This window comes from Cetorhinus maximus, chromosome 6 (assembly GCF_964194155.1).
Source record: "Cetorhinus maximus chromosome 6, sCetMax3.hap1.1, whole genome shotgun sequence".
NCBI lineage: Eukaryota > Metazoa > Chordata > Chondrichthyes > Lamniformes > Cetorhinidae > Cetorhinus > Cetorhinus maximus.
In genome coordinates, this window is record NC_135884.1 from 75962512 (window position 1) to 75976753 (window position 14242).

The following is a 14242-nucleotide window of genomic DNA, read 5'->3' on the forward strand; positions in this document are numbered from 1 at the left end:
GTTATGGTTGGCGGGCAGGCGAATTGGCCAGGCGGCCTTTGCATTTTTGAGGAAACCTTATCCAAGGGCGGGATGCGGTTTCCGTGATTAATTTTAAAAAACATTAAAATATATTGGAAAAATTTTCATCATCAGTATATTGAGGTGTCTCATTCTGACGTGTGGACACTTTTTCCTGATTTTATATTCTGTTTTTATTGATTTTAAATTCATCAACTCCCTTAGGCAGCTATCTGCCTTCAAGGAGCTTTCCTTCCATGCTCTCCTGCCTCCGCGCTGACTTCAGCTTGCGACCTCCTCCCGCCCCAGCCCTGGCAGTGCTGAGCCTGTCAGTGTGCCTTTCACGCTGGCTACATGTTAATGGGCCAGCCAGTGTGAAATTGAGGTTGGGGGCCAATCACGGTCAGTGGTCCGTTCCCCGGCTTCTCCCGGGCCCGCCGACCCGAAAATTCTGCCCAAAGTACTAATTGAGAACCCTGCCCACATCATCTGCATCAACCCACAAGTTACCATGTACATCTCTGATAGGCCCTACCTTTTCCTTAGTTATTCTCTTACTCTTAATGTACTGGTAAAACATCTTTAGGATTTTCTTTGATTTTACCTGCCAATATTTTTTTGTATCCTCTCTTTGCTTTCCTAATTTCCATTTTTATTTCACTCCACTTTCTATACCCCTCTAGGCTTTCCACAGCATTAAGTCCTTTGTGATTGTCATAAGCTTTCTTTGCCGGCTTTATCTTGGCCTGTATGCTTCTGGATAACCAGACGGCTCTAGATTTGGCAGTATCACCCTTTTTCTTCGTGGGGACATGTCTACACTGTGCCTGTAGAATCTCGTCTTTAAATGCCTTGACACAGTTTTGAACGATTTGACACAGTTTTCCTTCTAATAGCTGTATCCAGTCCACTCTCGCCAGCTCACCTTTGTAAAATTTGTCTTCCCCCAATTTAGAACTTTTATTCCTGTACGATCTTTGTCTTTTTCCATAATGATGCTAAATCTAACTATATTTTGGTCACTATCTCCAAAATGGTCCCCCACTGCTACTTCATCCACTTGCCCAGCTTCAGTTCCTAAGACTAAATCTAGAATTGCTCCTCATCTCGTTGGGCTTGTAATGTGCTGGCTGAGAAAGTTCTCTTGAATGCAGTTCAAGAATTTTGTACCCTCTGTGCCCTTCACACTGTTCGTATCCCAGTTGATATTAGGGTAGTTGAAGTCCCCAGCCTTTAGTGCCCTATTGTTTTTTCACTCAGAAATCTGCCTACGTATTTGCTCTTCTAACTCCCTTCTACTCTTTGTGGGTTTATAGTATGGCTGCCTCTTTTTTATTTCTGAGCTCAACCCATTTGGCCTCATTTGATGCTTCATTTAGTATATCATCCCTCCTCACAGCTGGATATGATTCTTTAACCAATAATGCTACACCCCCATCTTTTTTATCCCCCCTCCCTATCCTGCCTGAAAACTCCACATTTAGGGATGTTGAGCTACCATGTTTGCCCCTCATTAAGCCAAGTTTCCATTCTAGCGATGATATCATACTGCCATGTATCTATCTGTGTCCTCAGTTTACCAGCTTTATTTACTATGCTCCTTGTATTTATACATACACCTTTTAACACTCCAAATTTCTGTGCTGTACACTTTTTAACCTGTGCCGTTTCTGCCTTTCAGAGTGACTCACTAATTCTCCATCTCCCATTCCCTGCTCTGATTTGCTCTCAGATTCCCACCCCCCCTGCCAATCTAGATTGAACCCCCCTTCAACAGCACTAGCAAATCTCTCTGCGAGGATATTTGCCCCAGTCCTGTTCAGGTGTAGGCAGTCCAGCTTGTACAGGTCCCACCTTCCCCAGAACCGATACCAATGCCTCAGAAATCTGATGCCCTCCCTCCTACACCAGCTTTCCAGCCACATGTTTATTCGCTCAATTCTCCTATTTCTATTCTCACTTGTACATGGGACTGGGAGTAATCCTGAGATTACTGCTTTAGAGGTCCTGCTTTTCAATCTCTTTCCTAGCTCCCTAAAGTCTGCTTTCAGGACCTCATCCCCTTTTCTACCTAAGTCATTGGTACGAACCTGGACCATGACCTCTGGCTGATCACCACCCCAGAAGAATGTCCTGCAGCCGCTCCGTGATATCTTTGAACCTGGCACCAGAGAGGCAACATACCATCCTGGAGTCACGTCTATGGCCACAGAAATGCCTGTTTGTTCCCCTAACTAATGAATCCCCTATTACTACTGCTCTCCCCCTCTTTCTCCCCTCCTGTACAGCAGAGCTGTCTGTGGGGCCACAAACTTGGCTCTGACAGCACTCCTCTGAGGAACCAGTGTCTTCACCGGTATCCAAAATGGAAAACCAATTGGTGAGCAGGACCCCAGGGGGCTCCTGCACTACCTGCCTAATTTTCTTGGACTGCCTGACGGTCACCCATCCCCTTTCTGTCTCCAGGCTCTTAAGCTGCAGTGTGACCACCTCTCTGAATGTGCTATCCACGTGGCTCTCAGACTCATGGATGCGCCACAGTGACTCCAGCCATCGCTTGAGCTCCGAAACCCGGAGCTCAAGGTTCTGCAGCTGGTGACACTCCCTGCACATGTGGTCATCTAGGACACTGGTAGTGTCCACAGTTTGCTACATATTACAGGACATGCATTCCATACAACCGAGCTGTCCTATGGCTTCAATTTACTTCCCTTACGTTTACTTTATTTTACTTTCATTATGCAACTTTATTTTACCTGGCCTCGACTAAATTTTAATTTCCACTGCTTGTGTTTCTTTCTTAAATGTAAGTAGCCCTTCTTTTAAAAAGAATGTGCTTTTCTAATTCTCAGCTACTTGATGACAATCCCTAACAGCAGTTTCTTACCAACCAATGAACTTATGTTCCTCCTGTGATGTTAGCTGCTAGGTGCTGCTGACTGCCTGGCTCGGGGTTCTCCTCTCGCAATCTCCTCTAGGTGCTGCTGACTGCCTGGCTCGGGGTTCTCCTCTCGCAATCTCCTCTAGGTGCTGCTGACTGCCTGGCTTGGGGTTCTCCTCTTGCAATCTCCTCTAGGTGCTGCTGATTGCCTGGCTTGGGGTTCTCCTCTTGCAATCTCCTCTAGGTGCTGCTGACTGCCTGGCTCGGGGTCGTCCTCTCGCAATCTCCTCTAGGTGCTGCTGACTCCCTGACCCAGGGTCCTCCTCTCTCACTCTCCTCTAGGTGCTGCTGACTGCCTGTCTCGGGGTCGTCCTTTCTCACTCTCCTCTAGGTGCTGCTGACTGCATGTCTCGGGTCCTCCTCTCGCACTCTCCTCTAGGTGCTGCTGACTGCCTGTCTCGGGTCCTCCTCTCGCACTCTCCTCTAGGTGCTGCTGACTGCCTGACTCGGGTCCTCCTCTCACACTCTCCTCTAGGTGCTGCTGACTGCCTGTCTTGGGGTCCTCCTCTCTCACTCTCCTCTAGGTGCTGCTGACTGCCTGGCTTGGGGTCCTCCTCTTGCACTGTCCTAACGTGGGCCACTCTACCCCTAGTCTAGGACTGCTCCATGCTGTTGTTAGTCAGCTTCTCCTGCATGAAAACAGATGGAGAGAGTGTGAACTGGAAACATGGCACTGCATGGAATGTTTGTGTGGTGAGCGGAGCCACAGGTGGGATGAGGACGCATCTCCAGAGGATATGAACCTGATGGAGGTGTGAGGGTGTATGTGAGAGTTAATGGTGTTGTCCCTTGAGGTGTGAAATCCCTGTGGATGTGTGATGGGTTTGTGAGTGTGTGAGTTGAGAGAAATGAGAAGAGTGATTTATCCTGGCGCAATGGAGGAGATCATTCATGCTCTTTCTGCACTGGGTGGCTGTCCTCTTTTGCAGGTGTTGGCGCTGATCGCCGCTGCCACCTCCTCCCATGCTGGATTGGTGACCTTGCTTGCTGGTCTCCACCCAGAGCTGGGGTAGAAGACATTTTGGGGGCCTCCACTGCGTCCAGTAGGCACTCAAGGGAGGCGTTGCTAAACCTGGGGGCAGCATGTTTCCTTCCTTTGGCAGTTATCAGTTCGCAGTAGCTTCATATCCCTTTGAAGTGTGCTAACTCTGTGCAGGGGCGGCCTTTAAATATGGTGCCCAGTTTACTGAAGGCCTGAGGTGGATGAGAGGACGCCCTGCCAGCGACCAGGTGTGTTTCCCAGGAATGCATGATTAATGAGGCAGGAGTGGGATGATTCGATGTGAAAAGCCGCCATAGTGGCCGGTGGGAAAAATATCCTTTTTCTCGCCCACTACCGCGCTTCGTGCAAATCTGGGATGATACGCCCAATGTGTTAGCAGAGCATTCAGCCATTTGGGACATCACAGCCAAGTCTGTTCCTGGCCTTATTCAAAATGTAAACATGCGCTTTCCAGCAAGTGTACTGGATAATGATCAACCGCAGGACCCCCAACTTATTTCCTTTCAGGAGTGCTGAGGCCAATTGTAATGCACCAACAGTTTCTCTAAACAAGATTCAGCACAAATTGACAATTGAATTGGGAGGCTGCTGGTCTGTATTTTCATTCCCAACACAGCCATTGAGGCCATAGTTTGACCCTGAATCAAGTTTAACAATGTCTTTTATTGAAAGTTTCTTTTCTGTTCTGCTTTCTCACCATATTGATTTTCATTGCTACATGATATTGCAGGCAGTTAACCCATTCTCAGGCCCTTAATGCTGTGCAATTGGCTATAAGGAGATTGTAGTCCCAGAACTGGCCTGCAAGGTTTTATCAATTTTTAAAAATTGCATTCTATCTTTAGGCAGATTTGCTCAGTACTAACTTGTGATATCGTGACTTGTATAAGGAGCCCAGTAAGGAACGAATGAGCAGATATAAAAACAAAAAATGCTGGAAAAACTCAGCAGCTCTGACAGCATCCGTGGAGAGAAAGACAGAGTTAACATCTTGAGTCCGTATGACTCTTCAGAGCTAAAGGGAAGTAGAAATGTGGTGAAATATATACTGTTTGAGTGGGGTGGAACAGGTGAAGCTAGATAGAAGGCCAGCGATAGGTGGAGGCATGGATGAGAACCCATCCTTTCCCCTTTTTGGTCCCCTTTTTTCAATATTCATTTTTATTTTTTAATTTAAATTTTTTTCCCGCTTATTTTTATTATTATTTTTAAAATTTATTTCCATTTTTATTTATTATTTTATCCCCAGCTTTTAGCCTATTTTCGATCTTTTTTCCCACCACCGCCTCCTCCCCCCACCCCACCCCCACCAGGGCCATCTGTCACTTGTTCATGTTGTTCTTTGCAGAGTTATCCTTTTTACCCTTGTCCTGCTATTACCACATTCTGCCTTCTACTCCTATTGTTACCATTAGCATCTCCTTTAGCCAGTACCACCGCCATTAACACCCCTTTGACATTTTGTTTATGACATCTTTTGCAATCTCTCCTTTACCTTCACCTATCACTGACCTTCTATCCAGCTTCACCTGTTCCACCCCCCCTTAAACAGTATATATTTCACTACATTTCTACTTCCCTTTAGTTCCGAAGAAGAGTCATCTGGACTTGAAACGTTAACTCTGTCTTTCTCTCCGCAGATGCTGTCATACCTGCTGAGTTTTTCCAGCATTTTTTGTTTTTGTTTCAGATTTCTAGCATCTGCAGTATTTTACCTTTATCTGAATGAGCATATATGTTGGGCTACCACCCACTCATGATGGCAATAGCATGTTATTCAGGACTCACCCTGCTTTGAATCTGCAATTTTGAAACTCGGATTGTTACCAGTTTGAGAATGAAATTTAGCTTTTTTTCCTGAATTAATTTACCACAATCTTCTTAGGTAAGCGATTTGCATCAGGTTCCACTGACAAGAGTATTATAATCTGGACCTCTAAACTAGAAGGCATCTTGAAATATACGTGAGTTTATTTTTATTTGTTTCCTTTTCTCCAAAACTGATCATTGTGAAGCTCTTGAAAATACTTTTACCTCAAAGTGAAAAGCAAATCTGATTTAAAAGCTGGTGCAATTTAAACAATTATTGTATCCCTGTTTACAAATGAACGGAAAAACTAAAGAAAAAGAACGACTATCTTTCTCTTAGCATTGCTTGCAGGTCCAGGAGAAGGTGGGACAGCAGGTGGAAGGAGCAAAGGACAAGTGATCGGCAAGAGCTGAAGCTCTCCAAGGAGCAGTGACCCTAGGAATTTAGGGCCAAAACTGGGTGTTGGGGGCGGGGGGAGAGAAGCAAGCAGTAGGAGTCGGTGGGTAAGTTAGTTAGTATGGTGGTTATGTTACTGGACTAGTAATCCAGAAATCTGGACTAATCATCTGAGACATGAGTTCACATCTCACCTTGGCAGCTGGGGACCTTGAATTTAGTTAATTAAATGAATTGCTATAAGAAGCTAATATCAGTAATGGAGACCATGAAGCTACTGGCAAGTCATTAAAAGACGCATCTGGTTCAGTAATGTTCTTTAGGGAAGGAAATCTGTCACCTTTATCTGGTCTGGCCTATGTATGAATCCAGATGCGCAGTGGTCTTTAAAGCCCTTTGAAGTGTCCTAGCAAGTCACTCAGTTGTATCAAACCACTATGGAAAAGCCCAGTGAGAATAAAATTGGCCAGACAACTCAACATTAACCTAGGGACTGGACAGGACAGAGGCAAATCCAGCCCAGTCAGTCCTGCAACGTTTTTCTCACTAGCACCTGCGGACTTGTGCCAAAATTGGGAGAGCCGTTCCACAGTCAAGCACAACCTGACATAGTCAGATTCACAGGATCATACCTTGCAGTCAAATTCCCAAACTCGTCCATCACCATCTCTGGGTTTTTCCTGTTCCACTTGGAGAATAGTGCCATCAGAGATGGCAGCAGAGTGCTAGACAGTCTGGAGGAAGTGGGAATCTTCAACATTGAACCCCAAAAAGTCTCATCAGCAAGGAAACCTCCGCTGATTATCAGCCACTGCCCTCCCTCAACTGATCAGTGCTCCTCCATGGTGAGCATCACTTAGAAGAAGCACTGAGGGTGGCAAAGAGAGAGAATATACTCTGGATGAGGGACTTCAATGCTCATCACCAATGGTGGTGTGGTAGCACCACCAATGACTGAGCTTGCTAAGTTTTGAACAACGTACCTGTCAATGGTGAGAGAACCAACATGAGGGAAAATTCTACTTGACTTTGCCCTCACCAACCTGCCTGCTATAGTGCATCTATCCATGACAATATTGATAGGAGCGACCTATGTAATGAGGCTGGCTTCTGGGCAGGGCATTTGCTTGAAAAAAATTGATGCACACTGTGGCATTGAAAAAAATCAATTTGCATTTACACTGCTTTTCATGACCACCGAATGTCTCAAAGCGCTTTAAACCCTATGAAGTACTTTTAAAGTTAGTAACAGTTGTAATGTAGGAAACACGGCAGTTTGCACACAACAAGATCCCACAAAAACAATGTGATAATGACCAAATAATCTTTTTTTTTTGTAATGTTGATTGAGTGATACATTTTGCTTGAGGATAATTAGCTCCACGGATAATTATCCTGCTGTTCTTCGAAATAATGCCATGGGAGTTTTGCATCCACCCGAGGAGGCAGGCAGGGCCTTGGTTTAATGTCTCATCCAAAAGAGGGCACCCCCAACAGTGCCGTACTCCCTCATTGCTGCACTGGAATTTCAGTGTACATTTTTGTGCTTAAGAACTGGGCCAGAACTTTGTCACTCAGGTGAATGTGCCACCAAATGAGCCACGACTGGCACACAAACTGCATAGTGTGTGGTGAAACATAGATTTCTTGGTTTGCCACCCAAAACTCCATCTCACAAACCATCCTCCCTTCGAAAATATCGGGGCTATTATTTCTAAAAGTTTCTTCACCATGTGTTTGCAGGAAAGACAAATATATAAAATAAAGTCCATAATTAATGACAAGGACATCAATTATATTGCTGGTGAAGAGGACACTCAGTAGAGCACATACCTCCACCATGCTGTGCTAACTCACCATTATTACAATTATGCAGCTCTTCCTTGAGGCTTTTACCTGACTGGTTAATGCTCTATAACTACAAGGCTGAGAAAATAAATCTTTTTATTAAGAGTTTCCATTTCACTGAGGAGGCTTCAGGCCAATCTGCATCCAACAACCTGCTCTGAAAACTCTGCTCACAATTTGGCAGCTGTGACAAATTTCACCATGGAAGCTGAGACGATCCACAACATTCTAAATCAAACAACCCACAACATTCTAAAAACAGTCATTTCGCCCTATGTAAATAGATGGCTCCTTTAAGAAATTCTAGGATCCAGATCCCACATCTTCACAAAAACTGATCAGTTCTTCCTTGGGCCATATCCTATCCGTGGAGCTTCAAGTTTCATTGAAATCCATCCATCTTGTTTACAGGTGAACAGACCAACAAACTGGAACAAAAACTGCCTCTGCCCACCCTCAGTGGCAGAGGCAATAATAAATTGTATATTTTCAGGACTACATTATATGAGCTGGTAAAAATATGATATTGTGTTACATGCATATAATGTAATTAAAAACAGAAAATGCTGGATATACTCAGCAGGTCAGGCAGCATCTGTGGAGAAAGAAAACGAGTTAACATTTCAAGTTCATCAGAAATGACAAAGTACTTAATATCTGTTTATGATCTGACCTGCAATAACTAAGCTTTTCTTTGTGTTTTTATACCAATATACAGACATAATGATTCCATTCAGTGCATTGCGTACAACCCAGTCACTCACCAACTGGCTTCCTGTTCCTCCAGTGACTTTGGTAATTTGATCTTTTAATATGTTTAAAAGTCTAAAATTTAGTTAGATTAATGTTTTTACTACTCGTTATTATTTACTTCAATTGTACATAAAGACCTTTGGCTGGAAGTAGCAATTTGAGGAATCAGAAGTGAGTGAGTGGACCTGTTAATTTTTAAGAATCAGGCAGGCATAGAGTCTTCTTCAATAAGCTGACAGGAGGTGAGGTGTTTTTAGTCAATTTATGTGTTTGCAGGGTTTAATGCTGGGCCCAAAGCAGCCCATATATTTTGAAATGAACCATCATGTAACCTGATCAAGGATCATTGATACTTCTTCCTGTTGGTGGCAGGCAGACCTGAGCATGGAGCATCATATGGACATGGACCTCCAACCATCTACTCAGGAAAGAATTTGTTATTTTAAAAGCAGCTCAAGAGGCACAAATAATTTGGATCTCGCTAATTGGTAGCTTATTAGAGTTCTCACAGGAGATTTGGGGTAGACTTTCCTGGTCCTGAGAGTGGTGAATACAGGAAAAGTAGGTTGGATGAGTGCATGCCCATAAGAGAGGCTGCCTGATTTTCCATCCATTTACATTAATGGACAGGACATTGTGTGTACACTTATTTCTGTATAACAAAATTTTTCCCAACCCTTCTTATCATTAATTTTCCAACCAGAGAGAAAATGTCTCTCCTTATTCGCCCTATCAAAATCCTTGATAATTTAAAAATCTCTATTTAATCTTCATTTAGCCTTCTTTGATTCAGTGGGAATAGTCCCAGTTTTTAGTCTCCATTCATAATTAATTTCCCATACAACAACTTTTATTACATTTGTTATGATGCCAGCTGATGTTACTACTGGACAAGTCAGATCCCAGGGTAGAACCCGGCTTGATAGATCCTAACTTTTATCTTTTGTTTAGAAATGTGGAGAGTGGCTACTGAACAGGGTCACAGGAGCCAGTTGATGAACTTTTAACAAAAGAATAAAACATTTATTAGACAAGAAAAGATGAGCCATATCATAATACTCCTTCACCCACAACAATACCTTTACAGATATAAACAGATTCCATAACACCAGTTACAAAAGTTATCTTATATTCTCATGTTCCCAGTAAGTACACAGTCCATGTAAACCAATAGGTGACCTGTGGTCAGGCACACCACACTCTGAAACCAAGTGACAGATGCCACCCCAAACAGATGCTTTGGATCTCTCATCGACTCCCCCCAGACGATAGTCACACTGTGAGTCAACCAGCCTCACTGAACTCCATCTTTCTCGAGGGTTTCCAATCTCCACTCTCGTAGTACTCGCTTTAGAATCTTCTCCCAAATGACACTTTCTCTCGGACGTCTTCCACAAGGCTCCACCTCCAGAGTTTTGAACTCTCCTTCCGATGTTCCTCCCCCGATCGCCACGTGCATTCAAGGTTTCTTCTACGCACTTTCTCTCAGACACTCAGCCGTGCCAACAGAACACCACTGTTTCACATACCCATAGTAAGGAGTCAGCAACCTTTGGCTGTCTCCTTGGATCTTCTGGTTTTTGCAAGCCTTTTTTACCTTGATTCTGCTTCCTGCAGCTTTCTCTCTCTAAACTTGGAGCCTTCCTCTCTGCTCCTGGCTTTTACTGCCACTGAACAGGGGCTTGTTTCAAATTCCTGTCCTTATCCTTTGACTTAACTTAGAGGGCTTCTTGGGGCCTTTCTCTTTTTCCTTTAGGACCTGCTCTCTGCAGCTCCCTCTCCCAGTAGACTGCTGACATCTTGGTATCTCCCTTGAGATCCAGAAATCACTCGACATTCATGGCCACTTTAACTTTAGAGCAACTCACCTAAGATTCTCAGACTTATTTTCCTCAACAGTCTGCTAGTATGTCCAGCTAGAGAGAGAATTAAACTGCTCCCTCCACCTTAGAGCATAATCACCAACTGAACTCAAATTGCTTTCAGTTTCTCTGCGTCTGTGGGTCCCTCTCTCTACACCCCTGTTGCTAGGCAACAGCACAGTTTGTTTTACCTTGTGTTTGTTTTAACTTCCCTTCAAGAGTGATAAAACCTCATTAGAATGCAGGCAACTTTGAAAGGGAAACCAAAACTTAAGTTTCCCCCCTTAACACACAAATACAGAAATACAAATTAAACTTAAAACTTAAAGATGAAACTCATTCCTAACACCCACAAATACAAATATATCTTTCTTAACCTATCTCTAGTTCCTAACACATTAAAGCGGCAATAGAAATATAAGGCCCCAGAGCATGTCACAGGAACAAATTATAAAGTAAAATCCGACATTGAGTCACATAAGGCAATATTAGGGCCGATGGCCAAAAGCTGGGTTAAACAGTAGATTTTAAGGACTGTCTTAAAGGAAGAAAGAGAGGTAGAATCTGAGAAGTTTAAGGAAGGAATCCCAAAGATTTGGGCCTAGGCATCTGAAAGTGTGGCCATCAATGGTATACCAATTGAAATCGGGGCTGCTTAAGAGGCCAGAATTAGATCAGAGCAGATATCTCAGAGGGCTGTGGGGCTGAAGGAGAGTACAGAGGTAGAAGGGGGCGAGGCCATGGAAGGATTTGAAAATGAGGTTGTGAATTTTAAAAACGAGGCATTGCTTGACCAGGAGCCAGTGTAGGTTGACAGATGCAGGGGTGATAGGTGACCGGGACTTGTTGTGAGAAAGTTCAGTGGCAGCAGAGTTTTGGATGACCCCAATTGACAGAAGGAAGAATGTAGGAGGTTGGCCAGGCGTGCGTTAGAACAGTTAGGTCTAGAGGTATCAAAGACATGCATGGGGGTTTCAGCTGCAAATGAGCTGAGACAGGGTGAAGCCGGGACTTGTTACATAGATGGAGATAAGCAGTCTTTGGTCTGGTATAAGTATGTTGTTGAAAGCTCATCTCAGGCTCAAATATGAATCCAAGGTTGCAAAGAATCTGATTTAGTCTTGAACAGTTGCCAGAGAGAGATAGAGTCAGTAGTGAAGGAACGTATTTAGAGCAGGGACTGAAAACAATAGCTTCAGTCTTCCTAATATTTACTTAGAACAAATTTCTGCTCATTGAGCACCGCATGTTGAATAAACAGTCTCATAATTCAGCAACAATGGAAGGGTTGAGAGAGACGTGATGGTGAAGAAGACCCGTGAGTGTCCGGCAAACGTGCAAACTAAATCTACTCTCTAATGTTGTCGCTGTAGATGGGAACTAGGAGGGGATCAAGGATAAATCCAGAAGTGACTGTGTGAGATCAACAAGAGAAGCCATTGCAAGTGATACTCTGGCTATGGTTAGATAGATAAAAATCGAACTACATGAGAGCAGTGCCACACAGCTGGATGACAGTGGAAAAGTGTTGGAGGAGGATGGTGTGGTCAACCATGACAAGGTCGAGAAGGGTGAGGAGTGATAGTTTATCATTGTTCCAGTTGTATAGGATGTTATTTGTGACTTTGATAAAAGCTGTGACGAGGCAGAGACCTGATTGGAGATATTCAAATATGGAGTTGCGGGCAAGATAGGCACGGATTTGGGAGGCAATGGCACATTCAAAGAATTTGGAGAGGAAAGTATGGTTGGAGATGGTGGATGATAGTTTGCAAGGATGGTGGAGTCAAGGGTTAGTTGAGGAGAGGGGTGATGACCGAAGATTTAAAGGAGAGAGGGACCACACCTGGGGACCAGGAGGGAAAATCAGGTGGTCAGCAGTTTATTGGGAATAGGGTTGAGGGAGCAAGAGGTAGGTCTTGTGGACAAGATAAGCTGGGAGAGGGCATGAGGGGAGGTAGGAGAGAAACTAGATAAAGATGCGAGTTCAGGGTTAGGGTAGGGGGGGAGCATTAAAGGAAGTTTGACCGGGCGAACCAGTGGAAGGAAGGGAGGCAGCTGATTGGATTGTCTCAACCTTAATGATAAAGAAATCCATAGCTCCTTTCATTTATTGTTGAAGTTGAGGGTAGAGGAGACAGGAGAGAGGGGTTTACACATGCAAAGAAACCGAGGGAGGAGGGGGGTGGTGGTTTATGTTTGCGTTCTAGGATGATCCTGGAACATTGAGCAGGTTTAGCAGATGAGCAGGACACACTGGTGCTTTACATGGTCTAGCCATATTGGGTGATGATTAAACCAGGTGTCTGCCATATTCTTTCAGGTCCACATTCTTAGGGGAATGGAGATGAAGGCAGTTCCAGGGAAACACCAGAATGAGAGAGAGTAGTGGTCTTATTGAGTGCAAGGACATCAAGGGAGGTGAGGGTGAGCAGATCAGTAGCTACAGACATGCTGTGGTAAATAGAGGGTTAGACAGTTGGGGCGGAATTTTCCGAGCCCGCTAGTGGTGGGCGTGATAGGTGCCGTGTGCGGAAAATATGGCGGGACCCACTTCATGATGGCAGGTCGCGATCTTTTGCTCAGCCCTCCAACGGCGGGCAGCTTTTCCGCCATCGGTCGTCGGAGAGCTAATTGTAATACATTAGCATATAAATAAAAGGCCATCCCGCCAGGCTCTTGGAACCCCGCCGTATCGTCCGTCCACATTGGTGGGAAAGCACGCCAACGTGTTTCACAACAGCATGCAGGCGACGTGCACTTGGTGGCCTTTATTTTGGGGCAGTTGAGGTAAGTTCTCCGCAGCTCGCCTGTTGTTTACAGGCCTCTGGGCTCCGGGGGGTTGGGGCAACTGATGCCTGGCCCCGGACGCAACTGCTGAGGGGTGGTGGGTGTCTGGGGGCAAGTGCTGGCCAGCCCCAGAGGCGACGGCTGAGGGGGTGAGGGGGCCCAAGTATTGCCCTGGCCCTGCATCCCGTGCAATCGAGGTGGGGGGCAGCGTAAGCAAGGGAAATGGCCATGCATTAGGGACACCTGCATAAACTGACTGCCTCAGCAACTAAGATAGATCAGGCGCAGCCACAGTGATATGATTGGGGTCAGGCTCCTAGCCTGCCAGCCTATGCAAGCAACGTGGAGGCACCACAGCATTCCATACCTTACCCCCCCACCGCTCCCCACCCTCCCGGCACAGACTTCGAGTCTGCCACCACTTTATTGGACCGTGGATCAGTTGGACTGCACACGTTGTACAATCTCCTCGCCACCAATGCTGGCCATGTAGCAGTCACTGATAGAGGCATTCAGAGCCCCTTGCAATCTCAGCATCCTGGTTTGGACCAGTGTCCCCCATGTCGCAGGTTGACAGGGCAGCCATGCAGTACACTCACCTCTGGCCGTCAGAGGGGTGACCAGTACTCTCCGGGAAGCATTAAGGAGCGGTCACACAGGACCAGGAAAGGTGCTAAGCACAGCCATGATAACCACGTCTCTCTTTCTCCCTTTCATGCTGCAGGAGGACCATGTCAGGATCATGGATCCTGGTGACCTAGCTGCATGCCTGATGGCCTACAGAGTCCGTAGAAGATGGAGGAGAGAACGACTGAGGAGGCACCTGGCTGCAAAAAGGC

The 14242-nt window shown here is 45.3% G+C and overlaps 1 protein-coding gene across 2 annotated transcripts in view; it reads left to right on the plus strand.

Moving 5' to 3' along the window:
- ift122 (intraflagellar transport 122 homolog (Chlamydomonas)) overlaps positions 1-14242 on the plus strand; it is a 171828-nt gene that overhangs the window by 7646 nt on the left and 149940 nt on the right. For both annotated transcript variants that reach the window (XM_078543871.1, XM_078543873.1), the window contains exons 4-5: positions 5830-5908; positions 8717-8793. In XM_078543871.1, coding sequence (XP_078399997.1) covers positions 5830-5908; positions 8717-8793 — 156 coding nt within the window. The remainder of the gene's footprint in view (positions 1-5829; positions 5909-8716; positions 8794-14242) is intronic.